The sequence below is a fragment of the Xyrauchen texanus genome, chromosome 36, assembly GCF_025860055.1.
Source record: "Xyrauchen texanus isolate HMW12.3.18 chromosome 36, RBS_HiC_50CHRs, whole genome shotgun sequence".
Classification (NCBI taxonomy): domain Eukaryota; kingdom Metazoa; phylum Chordata; class Actinopteri; order Cypriniformes; family Catostomidae; genus Xyrauchen; species Xyrauchen texanus.
In genome coordinates this window covers 30,946,652-30,969,417 of record NC_068311.1, presented here as the reverse complement: position 1 = coordinate 30,969,417, position 22,766 = coordinate 30,946,652, and the positions used below count along the sequence as shown (strand labels likewise).

Sequence of the window (22,766 nt, the reverse complement as noted above, 5' to 3'; positions counted from 1 at the left end):
ACAAGCAACAAGTTGCTGTTGGTTATTCTGAGTGGTCTTGCTGGAGTATATTTAGTAACCATATTACAAAGGTATGTACCATGAAGACATTTAAAAAATATTAAGAGGATCATGAACTTAATTCTGAAGGATACAGGCAGCCAATGATGGGATCTGTGTAGGAGTAATGTGATTTCTCATTACAGTGCAAGTCAGCATTCGTGCAGCTGCATTTGGAACTCTTTGTAAGTTTTTGATAGAGCTCTTTGTTAACCCAGCCAAAATATTATTGCAGTAGTCAAGTCTAGACATAACAAATGCATGAATGAGTTTCTCACTATCAGTGGGGGAGAGAATATCACATACTTTGGAAAGGTTTCTGAGGTGATAATATGTCATTTTACAATTATTGCTAATATGCTTTTTAAAACTGAGACAGCTGTCAAACGTGATTCCTAAATTCTTGACGTGATTACTGGCCTTAAGAGAAAATGAGTCAAGATATGATACAATAGATGTTCTCTATGCATCATTTCCGATAACAAGTACTTCTGTCTTATCTTTATTTAGCTGTAGAAAGTTCTGTGACATCAATATGCAATATGTTCTGCCAAATACATAAATGTAGGTTTTCTATGCAGTCCAGCAGGGTGTAAATTGAATTGTGGGCATTTGTTGCAAGTGAAAGATAAAGTTGCATGTCATCTGCATACTGGTGAAAGGTTATGTTGTACTGATTAATTACACCAGCTGAAGGAATCATGTATGCGTTAAGTAATAGAGAACCCAAAATTGAGCCTTAAGGGACACCACACGATATCGCTTGACGTCTGGAGGTGTGAGTACCCAGTGCAACATAGTAGTAAATGGACTGCCTTTGATGTCACAGCTCAGAATAGTCACAAGTAAAAAGCTTGAATCTGCGCATGATCCTGTAGTGGCATTAACCAATCAGATTTGTCATTAAGGGTTTGAGGAGTAACTGAAAACATGAAACAGAATTATGTATTTAAAATGACAAAATATTAGTAACTCTATTCCACTACAGTTTCAATTTAAATTGTTGCTAATCAGAATACAGTTACATTACAGTATTTTGATTACTCAAGAGATACATTTGCATTTTGTTGTCATTTGTTTCATTTAATATTTAGTCTTTTCTGTTGGGAAACATTTATCTATACAAACTATAAGATCCGAGGAGCGTTTGAACAGCGGTGAAACATAAAAGTTACTTAAATTGCGATGATTGAGTAAGGAATAATTGAATTGTTGAAATATAATTTTGGGTGTGCATTATTTTTAAACAATTTAATGGGTATGTCGGCCTAAGAGTGGGGCTTAACCGGTTCATAAATTATTGACCGATCAGCCGATCCTGGTGTCTGTTGAAAGATCTTGAGTTTATCACTAGCAACAACCTTTTCGTTGGAGTAGTAAAAAATCTTTGCCGAGAAGGACGTGACAAAACATCCCACCATCCTGCGTTAACGGAGGCAGACTTTCAGAAAATCAAGCAGCCTGCAGCACTGAATCCAAATACACCTGAGGGTCTAGTCAACAAAGTCTGGTTTGATGTACAGCTGCATATGGGATGCAGAGCTACAGAGGGCAATCGCCAACTGAGAACAGTCAGAAGTATGTAACACTGTCATTCAACGAATGCACAAAAAACCACAAAGACGGCAACGAAAGAAACAAAGAAAGCCTAAGGGGATTTATGTTTGAGCAGTTAGGGAATCCTCTGTGTCCTGTCGCCTCTTGTGTGTGTGCGAGCGTATGTGTGTGCGAGCGTATGCATGTATGTGTGAGCGTATGTATGTGTGTGTGTGCGAGCATGTGTGTGTGTGTGGCGCATGTGTGTGAGCGCATGTGTGTGAGCACATGTGTGTGAGCGTGATCGTGTGTGTGTGCGAGAATGTGTGTGTGTGCGAGCATGTGTATGTGTGCGAGCGTATGTGTGAGTGTATATGGGTGCGAGCGTATGTGTGTGAGTGCAAGCATGTGTGTGTGAGGGCGAGTGCGCAGAACAGTGATCATTAACAAAATTGCATAATTCAAATTGCGAACGTACAAGGCTGTATGCGCCAGCCAACTGCCTTTGAGATTAATGTAAATGATAATGTACAGATTTTGCCTGGTATTAAGACCTTGAAACACACCCACCTCCACACAGTCAGGAGAGATGGCTCCATCGTCAGGGACGTCTGTCCCGTCCTCCTCAAATGTTGCACGCTTGTAGTTAGACATCTGAAAACCAAGAGAGAGAGAGAGAGAGAGAGAGAGAGAGAGAGAGAGAGAGAGAGAGAGAGAGAGTAATGTTATAATGTGTGAATCAACGTTAACATAGTATTGGGTTTTTAATTTAGTTTCAATTTTTATTTTAGTTTCAATTTTTTTTTTGTTTAAATTTCAAATTATTATTAAGTTTAGTTTCAGTTATTTTATCAACAGTGTTTGTTAGTTTTAGTTTTTCAGTTCATTTTCATTTTCGTTTACGGTAGTTTTTGGCTTGGCAGGGAACAAATTTGTGTAATATTCTTTAAATTAAACAATTGTGGAATCCACAGTGTGGTGAGCAGGGCGGAGCTGAGCAGCATCTTGGCAGAGCGAGGCCGGGAAGATAAGTGCCGATTCCAGCGAGGGGAGGCGGGAGTATTTAAGGAGAAGAGACATCAGCAGATGGCAGAGGGTTGTACGAAGCTTATCCGCGTGTTTATGATTTGACGTAGCTGGCTGAAAAGCAGTGCATGTTTTTGCTTCTTTATATGCTTAAAAGTGTCATTAAATGTATGTGTTTGTCAAGCCAGTCCCAGCTTCATAATTCATACATACTTATTTTTATACTTAAGTAAAAGTACTGTAACTGAAGAAATAATTCACTTACAAGTACAAGTAGAATTACTGGATATATTATTACTCAAGTATGAGTAAATAAGTAGTTTACCGAAAAACTACTCAAGTAATTACGTTACAAGTTACTTTATGAAAATTATATTATATAAAGTGTATACGCTTCCAATTTTCGAACACAAAGACATTTTGACCAAGAAAATCTATTAAAAATTTAACTAAATCAATTTAATCAAAAATACTGCCAAAATAATTTATTGCAAATTATTATTACAGTTTGAAATAATTGTTTTATTTTGTATTTCTTACATTTTTTATTTACCCGTGAGGGAAAACATATACTGTTTCACCAATTCCTTACAAAAGCATTCTAAAGAAATAATTTAGTACTCAAGAAAATGTTCTTATTATTAGAACAATTGGAAATGGTTGTGCTACCATGTGGAAATCACAATACAGAGGGTTTTCCCCATTTGCTGAGGTATTGAGTTCTTACAAGTTGCTTTACACTTGCAAGTCAAATTCTGGGTTTAAAAATAGGCAAACAGAAACACAGTTCTCCTGAAATTCTATTTTCTCCTAAAGTTTATTTTTCTAGAGAGATCAAGGCTATTCAACATTAATGTTTTGAAAAATGAATATCTAATCAGCATAGAGAGTGAAGAGGACAGCCAGAAAAAAAAAAAAAAGGAAATCACAGGCTCTAGTTTGAGAAACAGACTCCTCACAGGTCCTAAACTAGCAGCTTCTAAATGCCAAAGGCCATTTGAAACATTCTAAATCATCTCAAAACTACATAATGTGCATTGTGACTAAAACACATTCCTATTTCAGGTTTATTCACATACACATATGTCAAAGTATTTTGGCTATAAAGTTAACATACTGTACACTACTAATATAATGCAATGTCATAGAAGAGGACATTTATCTTATATGATATTGCAGCTGTCACGATCCCTTGTTGTCTGCCCCGTGTTTTCTGTTTCACTTATCACATTCCATGTCACGTTTTCCTTGTTGTCCGCCCTGTGTTTTTCACTAGTCCTTGTCAAAGAAACTACACTTCCCATGTTTCCCGGCCCTCATCACTGCCTGCACTGTGTTTTGTCCACACCTGTTTGTTATTTTGTCATCATCGTGTCTGTCTATTTAAACCCTGTTGTTCCTCCTCTCGTTTGTCGATCGTTGTCGTTTAATGTTTCCTGATGTTCATTCATGTTTGCCCTTGATGTTTATTCGTGTTTGCCCTTGATGTTTATTCGTGTTCGTTCGCGGTAACCTTGCCCTTCGTGGATGTTTCCCAACCTGTGTACTCCTGGACTTTATTTTGTGTTTAGTTTGATTTTCCCATCGTGGACTTTTCATTTGTTCCTGTGTCTGTTTATCTGTTGTTGCAAAATAAACCGCACGTAGATCCAAACCTCCCGTCTGCCTTCTCCTGCATTTCCTACACTCATAACAGAACGATCGAACCACAAATGGATCTAGCGGTGCAACGTACGAATTACCAGCTGCTCTGCCTGAAGCAAGAGAACCGTCCGGTGGAAGACCACATCCGCGACTGCCTGAACCTGGCGAGTATCTCGAATTTCCCGGACTACTCTCTGGTGGTCTTCTTCAGGGACAACCTGCATAGTTCGCTGAAGGAGCGGTTGCCACCGGCGACACGCGGCTGGACTCTCCGTGACTTCATGGAGGCGGCGTTACTGGTCTGCGGCTCGCCGTTCGCTGTGGGCGTTGTTGAGGAGGACCCAACCTCACCTTCCACAGTGGTGACTCTCCAGTCGTCCATGGCTCTTCCTGTCACGCCAGCCCCACCTGTCAGCGAGCCAACCCCCACGCCTGTCGCCGTCAACAAGCCAGCACGGCCAACTTCGTCCGCCCGGAGGAGGAAGAGAAGAAGGGCTTCCGCCTCCCAGCCAACATCTGCAACGGTCAGCGAGCCTGAGCCCACGCCAGCCACGGTCAGCGAGCCTGAGCCCACGCCAGCCACGGTCAGTGAGCCTGAGCCCACGCCAGCCACGGCCAGCGAGCCTGAGGCCACGCCAACCACGAACAGTGTTCCAGCGTTGTCAGCCTCATCCGCCCGGAGGAAGAGGAGAAAGGGAAGGGTCTCTGCTCTCCAGCCTCCGTCTACCGCAGCTCCGTCCCCAGAACCCCCGTGGCTCTGCCCTCAGCGTCCAGCGAACCCAAGCTAGCGCACACCATGGTCTACCAGCCAATGCCCACAGGCTCAAACGTCAGTGAGCCAGAGTCTATAGCCCCAGACGCCAGTGAGCCAGTGCCTGTTGCTCCAGATGTCAGTGAGCCAGTGTCTGTAGCCTCGGACGTCAGAGAGCCAGTGTCTGTAGCCTCAGACATCGGAGAGCCATGGCCTGTAGCCTCGACCGTCCCTGAGCCAGCGCCTGTAGCCTCGACAGTCCCTGAGCCAGTGCCAGTGGCCTCGACCGTCCAAGAGCCAGCTCCTCCCCAGCCCTCCAGGGCTCCGCCCCCCCCGAGCCATCCAGGGCTCCTCCTCTCGAGCCACCCAGGCCACCCAGGGCTCCGCCTCTCGAGTCTCCCGAGCCTCCCAGGGCTCTGCCTCTCAAGTCTCTCGAGCCTCCCAGGGCTCCGCCTCTTGAGCCTTCCAGGGCTCCGCCTCTTGAGCCTTCCAGGGCTCCGCCTCCCGAGCATCCTATGGCTCTGCCTCCGGAGCCTCCCCCAGCTCCGCCTCCCGAGCCTCCCTCGGCTCTGCCTACGCCTTCCACAGCGCCTCCTCCCAAGCTTTCTACGGCTCCACCTCCGAAGTCCTCATTGACTCCGCCTACCACGGCTCCGTCTCTTGAGCCACCTTCGTACCCGTCTCCAGAGCCCACCACGGTTCCACCTCCTGACCCACCCAAGGCCTTCCCACCTGAGTCTGCCACGGCTCTGCCTGCCTCTGCTCTGCCCTCAGAGTCTCCCACGGCTCTGCCTGCCTCTGTGCTGCCCTCAGAGTCCGCCACGGCTCAGCCTGCCTCTGCTCCGCCCACAGTGTCTCCCACGGCTCTGCCTGCCTCTGCTCGGCCCCCAGGGTCTCCTGCGGCCCTGCCTACGCCTCCTTCGGCGCCGCCACCCAAGTCTTTGACTGCTCCGCCTCAGAAGTCCTCCTTGGCTCCGCCTCATACAGCTCCGCCAGCTCCCCCAGTGGCCACTCCTCCTCCCAGGTCCCCTGAACCGGCCCTTGCCCTGTGGCCAGCTCCCGGGCCACCTAAACCAGCCTCTGTCCTGTGGCCACCTCCCAGGTCCCCTGAACCGGCCCTTGCCCTGTGGCCAGCTCCTGGGCCATCTAAACCGGCCTCTGTTCTGTCACATTACAGAAGTAAAATGGCTTGCAAATGTGGTTGCCGTTTGACTGGAAACAGAGATAGAGAGAGATCAAAGGTTTCATTCACTAAATTCCATTTTCAAACAGTTTGATGCTAAGACTTAATAGGATCAATTTACTGAGAACAGAATACACCTTAAAAGTTGAGCTTGCTCAACTGAGCACACATATTCAGCCAAGAGATGTTGCAGTAGCATGTGAAATTGAGATGAATTTTGTGTGGGGGGATTCCTTGTTTCCTAGCCCCCTCTCAGTCATCAGAGAAACTTATACAAACACACATTCATAGTTGAAGAGGTAGCTAATCTACACCTCAAGACAGAATCACCATGTATTACAAGTAACAAACGTCCATTAAAAACTCAGAAACACTTTAAATATTAAATTTTCCCATTCACACCTAAAGAAATTCAAGAGAAAGAACAATTCCTCCATCATTCATTATTTTTTAACGCACACGCACACTCACACACTTATACAATGCAAATGCTGTTTTACGCAAAGTCCTTCACATACCTTTGTTTGCTAAAAGCCCTTGTCTAAAAGACAGATGACTCTATTGAAGGTTAAATGCACTAAGATTGTTTAGCGAAAGTGAGATACAACAAAGCCACAAGTGCCCTACGGAAGATGTTTTAAAGTACAAAAGAACGCTACTCTCAATCACCTCGACCAGATGAAAAATATAGATAGACATGAAATTGTTCTTTTAATTCTTTCAAATAAATAATATAAAATCAAATAAATTATTCTTGAACTGGCCAAAGAATTTAAGGGGGCTGCATTAAATTAGAAAACATACATTTTTAATATTAGACAATTGTTTTGATTTTAAATTCACTATTGTTTTAATTGTTCTATAGTCTATAAAGTATTTAACATAATTATATCAGAAGTAACTATAAATAAATTACTGAAAATTAAGAATAATTCCTTACTTCACTTTTTTCAATGACAAATTAATTTAATTACAGTAATTAATTACTTAGTAATGCATTAAACCCAACACTGACACATACATACAAAAAAAAAAAAAAAAAAAACAGTATTGTCAGTGGTCTGTTTTTATCTGTCTTTGACATATGGTCTATTTTATTTATTTATTTATTTGTTTTTATTTACCTGAAAATTGTATAAATCTATGCTATTCCATTTGTGTATGTAGCCTACACTAGATATCTTGATATATTTAAAAACATTTAAATAATTAAAAATGTGTTTTCATTGAAGTTACCCTTATAACCTGGGGTTGGGGAACATGTCCTTCTTACTTCTAGAAATATTTATAGGAAATTAAACATTATATTTATATATTTTTTAGGAAATTCTAAATGATTAGCCTATATTTTAAGTTTCAGCTGCCTGCAAGGAAATAGTAGGCGGCTGCCTAATTGATACCTTTAAGACCCAACAGAAGCCTCCGCCAACCGGTTGGTTCGGCAGTGAACATAACCAGCACACAAGCGGTTAACAGTACAGGCAAGTTGGTACAGCCATTGCCTATTGATTTTCTGGACTAGAGGGAAAACAATGTCTGGTTAGTGCAAGTTTTTTACTTTTAAAAATTATTGTGTTACTGAAAGGGCTGGACTGGTAATCTGGCATACCATGCATTTTCCCGGTGGGCTGACACACTTTGGGGCCGATCAGGGGAGGACTGGCCATCGGGAGAACCGAGTGGGCCGGTGGGTTGGCCGCGAAATGGGCTGAATGGGCCGCGATAAGCTAAAATGATTATGCATTATACAAAATGGACCACAAAACGGCGTCGCATTATGCAGAAAAGGACAGCGAACACCCCCAACTTTTGGGCCAGTTGCTATATAACATCCTGGGGCGATTTCTCTTCCCAGTCAAGCCCTGGTTACTGATAATGAATGCTACATCATAACTTTGTACGGCGAGTAGCGCATAATTTACTTTTGTATTAAAAATTACAATTTCTCACCACCAGTCCATTGCACGAGAGTGCGCACTCTCACTCTCTTTCTCTCACAGACACATATGCAGGGCGCAGAGAGAGAGAGAGAGAGAGAGAGAGAGAGAGAGAGAGAGAGAGAGAGAGAATGAGAGTGCGCTCTCCTAATTGATGGAAGAAAACTGCACTGAAGCCATAGACACAAGTTTGGTTTAAAGGAAAATTGACGCACTTGGTTTAAGATGTGTTCTTGTTTTTTATATTTGTTAAATGCTGGATAATGTTTGGAATCATCAGTTTTTAAAAATCAGTAAATGACGGACATATTTTCATACACAATCTCTACTCTTACAAACCCCCTGGAGTTCCCTCACGAACCCCCAAGGATTTGCGAACCCCCCTTTGGGAAACCCTGATCTAGGCTGTTTGTCTTCGTTAATAAATGTTGTGTCTCCACTGCGAGATTTGGAGTTTCAGTACATTGTTCCTTAATGGGCTTTTACAGGAAACCATAAATTAGATTACAAAGACAAATCTCTGACTCATTGTGATCTGAAACAAATGCAATGCACTTGCAACTCCCACACAATCACATACACAAACACAAGTCTCAAGAACTGCTAATCACTGGCTTGACATTTTCCCTTCATTCACTTGTTTTCCAGAGTCTGATGTTTCCTCATAATTGACATTTCAGTTGTTTGTCTTAATTTTCCATACTCCATTGCAATGCAATGACCATGACTGAGAGGGGGGATGTTGTTTTAGGAGGTTACACCCAAAAGAATTCCCTCCAGAGGTTTGGACAAGATTCACAAGATTCCTGGGTGGCTGGTCATGGAAGTTTTTTTAGAAAAGGAAAAACAATGTAGGACACCTTGACGTGAAAACCACCCACACATACTTGCAGCAAACTTCCTCATTCATTTCTACGTGACACATCTCTGAAGTGTTGTCATGTGAAATTCAGTTCTTTTAGTCTCTAAGGCTATGTTTGGAATGGCACACAACAGACCAATCACTACTGCTCTTATTGATGTTGTGTGATTTCTCGCCAAAACTCTGTCACCCTTGAAAAGAAGCTGGGATGCATTTGATGACATGGTAGAGGGAAGCAGTCGCCTTTTTCTCTCTATTAAATTATAACATCAAGAAAGACCCTTAGTTGGCTGAAACAATAAAACATATTCTCCGTAATGCAAGCTACACTATTCCGGACATGCAAAATTAACTGATCTGCATTATGAGTAAAGTCTGGACTGATGCCATTGTACCAGAGGTCGTGATATATTATTAAAGTGGATAGGACATGGAGCGGCTCTGGATGTGAGGGTACATATCTTCATTTGCTTCTTGTCTGCATTCAGTTAAACAACAGATCATCTTCTTACAATAGCCAGTACAGATACCAGTGATGCCAACATGCTGGCAGACAAAATAATAGAAGAGCTGACAAAAGCCGGGCTGAACACTTCAAAGGTTTTCATGACAAAGCTTTGATTACGGCTGGGAAGCACAGTAGTGTGCAGAAGCTACTGCAACAGAAACTGGGTTGAGATATCACACATGTTGATTGCTTGAACCTACAACTGCACCTGGTGGTTTTGAACACTTTGGCAGCAGAGAAAGCAGCCACTGATTTTTTTTTATTTTTATTTTTTATGTAGGTTACAACCTGTACAAATTATTTCTGAAGCCCAGTACAAAGTTTCAGCGCAGTACAAAGGCGAGCGATTAAAGCAACTACTTGAGCAAAGATGAACAAGAAATGTATCGTCCTTGTCAGCGATCATTAGGTCTTATAAGGATATTACATCCTTGCTTTCAGAGAGCAACGCAGAGCGGACATATGGTGCAGAGGTAAGGATGGAGGCCATTGGGCTTTTGAGGGAAACCTGCTCTCAACGCAACACACGTCTTGCTCAGTCGCTGATTGCTTTGAATCCAGAGAGCGACATGTTTTTGGATCCAAAGATACTCCAGCATATCATGACATGAACAAAATTGACCATCGTTGAGACAGAATTTGTTGTTGCCAAACAGTTTATTTTTTATAACAGTTTAAGGCAATAAATGAAATAAAAAGAGGCAAATGAGAAATGGACAACACAAAAACTCCTCTTAAAGTATCACAAAATATTGCAGGCAATGGCAAATGTACTGATTATGTGGAGACCGGATGAACACTAGACACTTCAACTGCCATGTGTGACCACGACGTTCTAAGCGGCACGCACTTAAGGCCTCTGAGAAAGACCTCACACGCAAGTGCCTACATGAGTGAAAAGATAAAGTTCTCAGGAGAATCCAATTGTACCAATTAATGTAATATAAATAATGTATTAATAATAAATATATTTCAAATATCATCCTATTAACTATCTATAATATTAGCCTATCTATTTTCCATAAATATTACTGATTTAACCGCAATTATTTAATGGGACTGCAAAATGTACAACATTAAAAAAAAACCTGGACTAAAATGCAAAACAACTGATTTTATTTCTGAGATGATAACTGGACGCAGAATTAAACATGCACATAATGAGGTAATATGGTCATGTGACAATGTAGCATACTAACTTTTTCAAATATTTATCATTGAATAGTTCATAATATTTCAGATGCTATTTTTAAAAACAATAGGGAGTATTCTGTATGCACAGCAAGAAGACATTTACGCAGTATTAAGTACAGTATTTGACAAATGTAATAAGGTCATGTGACAATGTATCAAACTACTGTTTGAAATGTTTATCGTTACATAGGTGGTACAGTTCCACATGCAGTTTTACAGTCAGTATGCTAGTATTCCATTCTGAACATAGCCAATGTCTTATATACTAAAAGATATAGTCATAACAGACTATAAATAAAGAGAACCCAAGTCAAAGCGGCACAAAAAACCATAGATGGATCTCTCGAGACTTACCGTGCATCAACATTCACTTTACGTAGAAAGACACCAATGATCCAAAAAGCAGAAGTGGACTGGTGCCACTGCTGTGGTGTAACTGGTAAAAACAATCCATTGAAGAACAGGTGGCAGAAAGCCAATGTTTTAGTAGCATAACCCAGAAAGGGCAGGTCGCTACCGAGGGAGTTAGGAACAGATAAACCTCACTTCCTAAAAGGAGACTCCTACCTCTGTTACATGGTAACAGTGAAACATGTGCATTTGGGGAAGATGTAAAAATTTTAATTTGTGGGGACAGTGATTTGGGATGCAATCCATGGGAAGCCAGAAACAGAATCTACCTACCAATGCAGACTGATTTCTTGTCATCGTGTCAGAATGATTTACGTGATGATGGAAATATTTACAGTACAAGATGAGCCCACATGAACTGCATCGTATTGTTTTTCTCAATTACCATTGAGAAACTGGATTTTATTTGAGCCAGACTTTTTTATAAAGAAGAATCATGAAGAAAAGAATCATTGTTAAAAACACAATTATTTGTCATAAAAAAAAATTATTTAAAGTTTTCATTGTGAATGTCGACTGTACAATAGTTTGTTTCTCTAAACATTATTATATACCTCGGGTCTTTTGTGACCCAGCACATAATCACAACGGGATCTACAAAAGACCATTAGAAAGTAATAGAGTTTAATATATTCTGTTATATTTTTCCATTTTAGATTTTAAATATCAAAGAGATGATAGAAATGGATTCAATACATTCTTGCTGAAATTATAAGAAATGAAATGAAAACACCTACTGAGGTTCATATAACACATAATCTACACGTGTATTTTCTCAGGAAGCCATTATTATTGAGTCTTAGATGTACAAGAATTTCCGTAGTATACCCAAATGTTAAAAGCCATATCATACTGTTCACGTGTTGTACTTGTTATTGTTTACTTCCATGCTGTTTCTTCATAAATGTCAAATATAAATAATTTGCCACCTTAAGTAATAATAAGCATCTATAATATGTATGTGTGCATGCATTTCACATATCGACATGAAATAGTAGGCTATACATATGTATGAATATAGTGCTCATTTGCCTATTAATAAACAAACAATATATATCCTGTTATAATAAACCTAAATAGATATGAAATAATCATAAAATATGATTTAGGAAGCATAAATATATATTGCAACACTATCACCAATGTCGGGTCACTAACGACCCTATACACTTTTGGTAATTAGGCAATTAGATTTCTTTTTATTTATTTATTTTTGCTATTTTGGCTTTTTTTGTTGTTTGAAGAATACTGAAGTGTTGGTGACGTAACTCCAAACAATAAATAAGGTAAAGGGGTAGAAAAGGTGCGGTGTTACTTAAGACATGAGATTAAAAGGTTAAATGAGATGGCAAAACCTTGCAAAAAAAACTACATTTCCCATCGTTCTCTATGGCAGCACGAGAATGATAAAATACATAAAGCATTATTATACACCTAGTGCAGATCCTTTGTTCTACACTTTATTGAGTTGGTGCTTCCAATCTTTGTGTAGCAAGTTTAGTTTCTGTCAGCAATTATAAAAAAAGAAAGAAATATGAAATTGCCCAATTAGTCCTTTTTTCTGACTAAAGTAAAATGCACAACACGATTATGTACTCCAAGCTGGAAATTCCCTAGAGGACTAGAAGGCAGCATATCACACAATCATAAATTGTGTGCAGCCATGACAACTCTCTGAAAGATTTAGCATGTTTATGTGGATGTGATACATACTGAGTTAAACATGTGGACATGCTGCTGCTGCTGCACAATTATACCAAATGCAAGACTTGCCGCATCGAGCATATAGGATATGCTGCTACACAAATAGACATACAAACAATCCCCCAACAATGCAGAGAAGCTGCACAAATGCATAACATAAAAACACAAAACACAACTCCACCTACCAAGCAGATCTATCGCCAAGACTTGTGTACTACTGCTGCTCCGAAAAGCCATGTGCACCAAGTGTTTGCTAGAAATTTCAAATGGCATAAAGCTAAATTTTAACTAAATGAACAAAATTTCTATGTGTGCCTGGGCCTGTTGACTGAATGGCTTAATTGGCTAATGACCTGACAAATAATGTGTACCTGGACCAGGAAAGCCCAGAGCTTTCTTTACTAGTGACTTAGACTAGCTATATGAATATATTATTTAATTTATTAACCTATGATAGCAATGTGTGCCAAGCCAGATTATTGAAGATGTGCTTTTATGTGCCAACACCTACTGTCTTTTTACAGTCTGTTAACCTTGCAAGTTGATAGAAGAAAAGCCCCAGCAACCACCCGAACAAATAGCATTTTCAATTGACTTATCATGTCACATGTGAACTAGCTAATTGGCTAACAGATAACAAGTTTAAAGAATCAAAGAGTATAATGGCTGAACCTTTTTCATTTTGACAATTAAGTGCTAAACTCAAGCTGTCTTCCAAGCTGTCTTGAAAGAATTGTATCTGTTTATCTTACTTTTATCTCTGTAAATCATCCTCATTCTAGCCCAACACCCTTCCTCTTATGAAACAGTCAGTGTGGCTCATTAATATGATCTTGTTTAGTAAATATTTCTCTTATACATTTATTTGGAGACACCACTGCATAGCTCATGAATATGCTTATAAAGGTTTATAAGCCACTGAAGTCACAAGTTTACCAGCAAATGTATTGTAAAGATGCTAAGGCAAGCATAAACATATCTAAAATGTAGGGTTGAGGAGAGGTGTGCTTTTACTTTTCTAAGCAATCAGACGCACAATTTTTGCATGGCAGATGATAAAACAGCTGTAAAATCCCATAGACTTACATTGAATGAGGGATCCAAACCATATCTAGAGACCACAATATCATACAGACTTGGTGCTTGGATCTTTTCGATTAGCTAGTCTAGGATTGTCATAGCAATGCCTGGCAATCACCCACCTTAGCATTGCGGCAGCAAGTTTTGAACAGGCAAGCACAACACACATTTTCTTCAGAAAGTGTAAAAATCTAGTTGGTGTTATGTTGTTTATGCTTTTGTTATGTGGCCTTTGTGAAGTTATGACATATTTTATGTGAAGTACCAGTCTGAGCACTTTTAAGTGCAAACTTATGAGAAACAAATACATACCTCTCTGTCACAGCCTTCTACTCTGCAGAGATTGAAAAAAGTATACTTCAGACAGAAACAATGTAATCCTGCCCTGAGGCTGCAGGACTGTTTAGTAGTCGCTGTGTGTTTGTGTGTGTTGTTTGGGCATTTGATATGTGCATGTGTGTGTGTGTACTTAGCTATAGTTTGGGGACAATTTTGTATCCCAGAAGTAAATCGGACAAAACATCCCTTTGTGGACAATTTTGGATGTCCTCATTTGAAAAACAATCCATACATAAATTAAATAATGTTGTTTTATTTTAATAATGCTAAAATGTTTCTGTTAAGGTTAGGTTTAGGATGTTGTTTAGGGTTAGTGTATAGTAATTATAGTTAGTTTATATAAAAACAATAGTCTATGGTATGTCCATTTAGATAGTTGAGCAAAAATGTGTGTGTGTGTGTGTGTGTGTGTGTGTGTGTGTGTGTGTGTTACAGCAATCACTAAAAGTCAAAACTCTGCTGTATGGCCTTCATACGCTCAATGCTGCTATTGACCTGTTTCAGTTACATTTTTCCCACAGCTGCCATATTTGTGACCATCGGCTGTACGAAACAATGGCGGTGAATGGAAAAACAGTCAAAAACAATATCAAGAAAACCCTAAAAAAACACTTTTGATCCATGCCATGTCCCAGGGAAGGTGTATTCAGGTGTGATGTCTGCACAAATATTTCTGACACTGAAATTTGATTTACGATTCATCTCTGAATCGCGAGTCTGATGTGTGACTGCCGAGTACACTCGCCTACCGGTGAACATCTCTCATTCAGAAGTTACAAATGTCTTTGCATTGTTTTCTGCTCTGATTTTACTACTATACTATCTATTACAAAACACAAACTATTACAAAACATCTGTGATGATCCCATCTGTATGAATGTAAGAGCTGCTTTTAACTCCCACAGAAAGAGGCATATTAGTGAATAAGTTTACATTGTGGTCTGGTGGTGTGAATAAAATCTGTGGTTTAAAATCCTAGAATATGGTTATTTTGGACTAACATTACTATATACACATTTTATATATATATATATATATATATATATATATATATATATATATATATATATACATACATATACACACACACACACACACTACCGGTCAAAAGTTTTGAATCACATGACTGAGATGTTTCTCATGATCTTAAAAACTTTTGATCTGAAGGCGTATGCTTAAATGTTTAAATGACAAAAATATAACTGTGCCACCATATTAATTATTTCATTATAAAACAAAAATTGTATTAAAACAATTATTTTTTTACGTTTTTCAAATTGATGACTTGGTCCAAATAATAAAGAAAAGAAGCCAGTAAGTGCTCAAAATAGATGGGAACTCCTTCAATACTGTTTAAAACGCATCCCAGGGTGATACCTCAAGAAGTTGGTTCAGAAAATATCAAGAGTACATGTCTGCAAATTCTAGACACAGTTTTGATTTATTTTGGATTTTGTTTAGTCACAGCATAATTCCCATAGTTCCATTTATGTTATTCCATAGTTTTTATATTTGTACTATTATTCTAAAATGTGAAAAAAAATATATAATAAAGAATGAGTGTGTTTCAAAACTTTTGACCGGTAGTCTATACATTCACATTATAGTGCTGTTTCATTCATGTGTTACAATTATCACATACCTTTACACTATCTGGATGTTAGTGCGCATTTCCATCCCACAGTGCAGCACATTGAAGAAATTTTGGTCACAAACATTGTGGCGCAGTCATACAGACAAGTCAAATGAAATAGGTCAATAGATTCTTGCTGTCCATCCTATCGCCATGGAAACAAGGCCCCCTTCACTCAGACTATCACTAATTCAATCAATGTTTTCCTGGATCCTTTTATGGGTCGATTAATTGGCTAAGGAACCACCCAATCAGAAGCCATTGGTGGGGAACAGCTGTGAGGTTATGTATTAATAGTATTAATGAATATTTATTAATTTGTATTAATTAATATTGAAACTGATGAATGAATAATGAATCTGAAAACAGATTTTGCAGCATTTTGGAGTTAATAGAGAGATAGCGAGGGAGAGATAAAAGACTTCTGGAGGAAAAGTGAAGGCCTCTTTAAATCAGCCAGGGTACTTTTAAAGGAGATACTTCATGATATATTATGTACTATTCTGTCTAGATATGAAGTCAATAAAAAAGTAAATATTAGGGCTGTCAAACGATTAAAATATGTAATCGCGATTAATCGCATAATGTTTTGTAGTTAATCGCGATTAATCACAATATCTTAATAAACATGAGTGGACAAAATATGCTTCATCAAGATTTATTGTTCAGTCATCCACACAAAACCTACCCCACCAACAGAGTTGAACAAGTTATATGTTATTCAAGGGCCCGGTAGCAGTCACAGAACACAGACGATCACCTCGCTCACACTTTCATTTTGCGCTCGCACCGCACCTCACAGTGCAAGGCTGGTGTTCAAATGGCAACTGTCTTGCTGCTGCAATGATGTCACAATGTTAGGAGCTCTATCTGTGCTTTGCGGGCATGTTCTAATGCTGTGCTACATTGATAAAATGCTTTGTGCGGGTCTCAGCATAATGTCTCCCACCATCTGTTTCCCGACGGTCAATGCATGTGACATTAGTGCCATTTTTGTGAACTGACTCGACTCGCTTCTCATGACCTACGGTTTATTCAAAGGGTCATATTAATTAAAGGGCATTAATAATTCCTTACATTTATATAGCACTTTTCTAGGCACTCAAAGCACAGGGATGATGATGCAACGGAAGACATATTGCACCAGAACACCCACCAGCTGGGGGTGAGAGTAGAGTGATGTAGCTGGGATGAAGGGATGGAGATTAATACAAGGAAATGGTAGATAGGGGCCAATGGGGGAAATTTGGGATTTTTAATGAGCACAGAGAGTCAGGACAGTGCCTTTTTTACAGTATAGTGTCCCTATCACTATACAGGGGCATTAGGACCCACACAGACCATAGGGTGAGCACCCCTTGCTGGCCTCCCTAATACCACTTCCAGTGGAACCTTGGTTTTCCCCAGGAGGTCTCCCATCCAGGTACTGGCCAAGCTCAACCCTGCTTAGCTTTAGTGGGCAACCAGGCAAGAGCTGCAGGGAGATATGGCTGCCGGTCATTAATAGAATAAAAATAAATTAGTGCCATTAAACATATTTTTTTACTCCGACAGCACTAGTAAATATACTAAATGCTGAATACAAAAAAAAATGCCCATTTATAATGCTTCCCAATAATGCATTTAACCCGTTAATTCAGTGTGATTACTCAAAAAAATCGATTAAATTAATTAAACATTTAAATGTTATTTAATTCATTTATTTTCATTTAAATTATTTTAATATACAATTATTTAATTTATTATGTAATTAACACAATTAATAATGTGCCCTGAACATATGTAAACATATATACACAGGTACATGATAAAAAGAGGTTGTTTATTCATCAAGTCAGAGTCAGAGAGAGAGTGGCAAATGTAAAATTATATTTTAACTAGGGCTGTCAATTTAACGTGTTAATTATGTGCGATTAATTATATACAATTTAAGATGCTAAAAAAATTATTAATTAATTAACACAATTAATCATGTCCCCAGACCATAATAAGGAAGATTGCTGAGCAATTCAAGCTTGAACAAGCTTTACCAGCTGTATTCTCCAGGGGGCAGTAAACAAAACTGCAGCTGTATAGGCAACATGCACCTTATACAGAGAACAGTGTTGCCATGTCTGCTTATTATAATGACTTTGGGCCTTTTTTTTCCATGAGTCGCTTATAAATATAGGAAGTTGAGGGATGCAGTTTTTTGGGCTTGTTTCCAGAGTACAGTTGCGTTTTTGAGCTTGCTAATGCTTAGGCGCTTAAAGAAAAATAAACTACAATCCACCACTAATAATAGCAGCTGCCAAATAACCCCATATACTGTTAGAGCCACACTCTACATCAGTGGTGTCAAACACACTGGAGTCATCTGACCTGCAAATCTCAACGCAATTTCAAGCTAAAAATATATTGAACAGAGAAAAACTACATATATATTCATTATAGACTTGTAATATTCCCTAATATTTTCAGGTTTTCCATGACAGTGGGAACCCTATAATGGGGGTTGCTTATTTTAGCTTGTTTTGGTGAGGCAAATCGCTTAATTTGTGCTTGTTTTTGCAGACCAGGTCGCTTGTTTTTCTTTCAAGATCTGGTGACACTGACAGAGAACAAACCAACCCTTCAGCAGATACAATATGAAGATACATTCTTGTGTTCAAAACACAGATTGAAGGAACTTGAATCCGTACTAAACTATATTTAACTTGTAACTTAACAGTAACCTAAACATTTGCCCCATTCTAGGAGACTCATTACAGATGTAAACAAAGTTGGACGTATGGGAGCGCTGCCATTAATGTTGCTGCTTCTCTGTTCCGAGTCTCAAAAGAAAGCGCATTTAGGTGCAGTCATGTGTGGAAAGACGGAGACTGTGACGCGAGTTGGAGGTGGCGTTTATTGTTTTCTCCACTCCGCTTGTTCGCCATCTTCAATTCTTCGTTGTCCAGTGTTGACCATCAATTTCCATTGGCTGCTCACCATATGACTTCAGTTTTGAGTCGTGGAGCATCATACACTATAAGTTTTCCTGAAAAAGGCTGTATGTGTGAAAGTGACAAGTGACTAACATTATAAGTGCACTCCATGTAGGGAAAAATTATAGTAAAGGGTAGAATATAGACCCCAGTTAGCCATTATGCTCCTTTCCTTCAGATTAAACAAGACTCAATAAACAGTTAGATGACAATGACTATATTTGATTGACTAAATGAGCAAGCAAATGTGTGTGTGTGTGTGTGTGTGTGTGTGTGTGTGTGTGTGTGTGTGTGTGTGTGTGTGTGTATTAATTGACAGCAAATGTGACAGAAACAGCAGTGAGAGATGAAGATTCGCTCATGAGAGCGAGATGGAGAAAAGGAGTAGCCTTGCGAAGGGAAGGGAGAGGTTTTCCCAAGTTCCAGGAGTGGTGTGGGCCTTTCTCTGCACAGAATGTGATTGTTTGAAGTGGTTTCCTGAGGAGTGTTTTCGAAAGGAAACAGCTCAGTGTGGGTAGGCTGGTATAACCCAACCTCTGCCCCTGACAGCTAGAAATACCCTCACACTCCTGCTCTGAGAAACCCACCCAAGCCAACCCAAAGCCACCTTGAAAGGAGTGAAGGCCAGCAACAGTGGTGCGATACACCCAAACAAACACACATACACACTCTGGGTGGTTATGAGGAGACTAGCGGGTGATGCACAGGGCCACACACGTTTGTGTTGGCCTTAAGAGACCATCCAGGGAAAAGATGAGGTAACAATGCCTGCTATAACGACAGCATTGCCATTACTTGATCTAAGAGAGAAAACAGAAAGATCAAAGAATGGGCTATCCTCACACTGCAGCCCCCAAATTAAGGTGCTCAGACATTCTGTTACTGGAGCTGTGGGTGAGGTCCAAGTCACCAAGTATAAATAATTACATACGCACATACACATACTTTATCACTCACACACATGCTCTGTTCCAAAACCTATTGGGCTGCCTACAAAGGCAATATTTTCAGGCATCATAGACATGCTACCAACATAAAGGTGGTCTAAAACGTAGGAATCATAACATAGGTATGCTGCCTCTTAAGATACCCTGTTTTGACCAAATTCTAAGTGAGCATTGCATGTATCCTTCAAAGAGAATACACTGCACTAAGCTCAGTGAAAAAATAAATATGGTTGAAAAAGCGAGAAATATTATTATATTTCATTCAATACTAAAAAGCACTGATAAAAATAGTTATGTGCAATTAAATATAACGATGCACCAATGTATTGGCCAATCATCTGTATTCGCACTCATCAAACATCACCCGATTGTTAAAAGCTAGCCAATGATCAGGGCTGAATACTTTCTGTCACTCAAACAGGGCCAGAAAAACACGTCAGGCAAGATAAGTGTGAAAGAAAATGTCTCTTGTGTGGAATTACTTTTAACTGGGTAACAATGAAAGCAGAGTTTTAATTTGTTATCTTTGCACAGCTAGAATTTCACAAGGTGGAACCACCGTTAAAACTTTAAAACAACTAATTTGATTACCCACCTTAAAACTCACAGCATGTGGAGTTTGTAAAAGCTAAAGCAGAGGCTACATCAGCTAAAAAGGGACAAGCTTCATCTATCAGAATTCAGTTAATGTGAGATAAGTTAAGAACATTCTATCTTTTCGGAAAAACAGAAATCATTAGAAATTAAGAAATCTTACCAGTTATATGTGAGTCTGACACAAGGCTATTCAGAATTCAGTTAATGTGATTAAAGAATGTTAATTATTAATAATGTAAACCACCTAAATAATGCTACCGGTATAGGCCGATTTTGTTCTGAATGATCGGATATCTGTATGCATCCCTATTCTAATAAATAATAATTGTACTTAGTATTTGTGTGTGCTATGTATTTTTATGCTTATCAGACTATTATCATATTAGCTTAGCAACATGCTAACGTCAAAGTCTATTAAAATCAATTACGAGTCAAGCCTCCAGGGTGGAGTGCTATTTGAATCCAAATCTGTCACTTACTGATGGCCAAGATGCTACCAAAGCAGCTGCCTATGTGCGCGCTCTGTGGGTAGCGAGATAGGTAGCTCACTTCTTGTCGGAACAGAGCTACAGTCTACATTGTTTGACTTGCTAAAATATGCTAAAATAGTATAAATTTGAATAAACTGACAGACAAAACTTTGCTAGAAATAATTTTAACACGTAGCACAGGACATGATTATTTTAGCGCACTAACCACACTTTTGTTGAGGAAGTAAGTGGCATTTTGAAAGAGACTGTTTGAGATGCAATGTCCCACACGCAATATGTAATATCTTAACAGTAAATGTCAGAACCTAAGTGGCCTTCCCTAATCATTGGAAAAAGTGGAATTCCTCTCAGGGTGTGGATTATACAAACACACTAACGTTCAGAAAAACATTGGCTTGCTGAAAGTGCATGGTGACCAGCTGGGAATGCTCTGATATATTGGCTGACACTAAATATGTAATTAGGCCAACACTCTCAAGAGTAGTGAGCTCACAGAAATGATCGACAAAGTGCCTTTTGAGAGAGAATGGTAGATAGCATATTATACCATGTTAATAGACATTATACGCTTCTGTTCTGTAAGAACTCAATACAATTTTATGTTTAAATTTATGTGACAATAGCTCAAAGCGACCTCAAATCAAAAGAGAGCCTACCCCAAAGTCTTTAGGATATTCTAGTCCTTATTTATGGCTTGGGTCCCTAAATCAATGTAAGTCTATAGGATTTTATCACCCAGTCCTTATTAAGCCTTCCAGCCCACCTATAAACAGTTAGTCCCACCTCAAACTCACGCCATTAATTGAGCCATAAGTTGACATTTTTAAAAAACAATACAATGTTTGAAAGCTCCACAAAACCCCATTGTTTACACTCTTCAGGAAGTCAACCTATGGATGACTTACTTATAGTCTCTGCACAAGATCCTTGCCATTTTTGGGGATTTCCGCCTGGATTTGGCCTACCCATTCCCACATACTTTGGCCTAAATACACAGTTTTGGTGTCATTTTACAGGAAACCCTTTGAAGTAGCATAAAACACTGCTAAAAATAAAAAAATAAATAAATATATGTTGTCTGAACAGTAATAACCCTCCTAAAAAAAGAAGCTTTTTGATTTTTTTATATAAATTCATTTTTGAAAGTGTATAACTCAAGCCCTGTAACCCTAGCAGCAAGCAGACAGTTTTGGCTGTTTCCACTAGATGTCAGCAAATACCTGAAAAAGGAATTTTGTCTGTATCATGTTCTATTTAATATCTATTTCAATTTATTTGAAGGGAGGAATATTACCTTTTTTTTGGTGTACTTTCCGCCTACCCAAATCTAAAGTCTCCCCATACCCATATACAGTGCTATAAATGCAAAATCCCAGTGTAATTTTACAGAAAACCCTTTGTCATTACATAAAACACTGTTGAAAGTGGTAAATATGCGGTCTGGTGTCTGGTGAGGCAGCGTCTGTGTGTTTTATGCACGTAACCTACCCAGTGATCACTTCACAGTCTGGATGCAATATCACAGCCCCTGATTGGTCTATTTGATCTTGAGAGACATTGCCGGAAAGCGGAGGGTCTAAGCTTTACGGCAATATATGCTTTATCCGGATCGGATGTTTACATATTTTCCTGGATTGTTGAATATCATATAACATTAGTTTGTGGTGTTTCTGCACTCGTGTGACATATCGAGGGATTACTTGGGCACACAACCACAGAAAACACTGAAAAATGGCTAATTTTGCAGAGAATAACCTAAGGTAAAGGATTATGTAGCATTTGTGGCTAACTGTGCTGTCTAGTGCGAGTAGCACGGCAAATATTCAATAATTTCACTTGTATGTTTACAAATGTTGATTGTATACTTCATGATTCATTCGAAGTGTATTAGATATGTGATTATACCTCAATAAAAAGA

General features: G+C 39.2%; 1 protein-coding gene across 4 annotated transcripts in view; it reads right to left on the bottom strand.

Annotated features, from left to right (window-relative positions):
• Nucleotides 1–22,766, bottom strand: part of LOC127629756 (endothelin-converting enzyme 2-like) — a 91,481-nt gene that overhangs the window by 50,907 nt on the left and 17,808 nt on the right. For 3 of the 4 annotated variants that reach the window (XM_052106980.1, XM_052106979.1, XM_052106981.1), the window contains one exon: nucleotides 2,146–2,229. In XM_052106980.1, the coding sequence (XP_051962940.1) occupies nucleotides 2,146–2,229 (84 nt within the window). Of the gene's footprint in view, nucleotides 1–2,145; nucleotides 2,230–11,034; nucleotides 11,086–22,766 lie in introns of those variants that run through there. The other variant, XM_052106982.1, reaches the window with a different exon arrangement.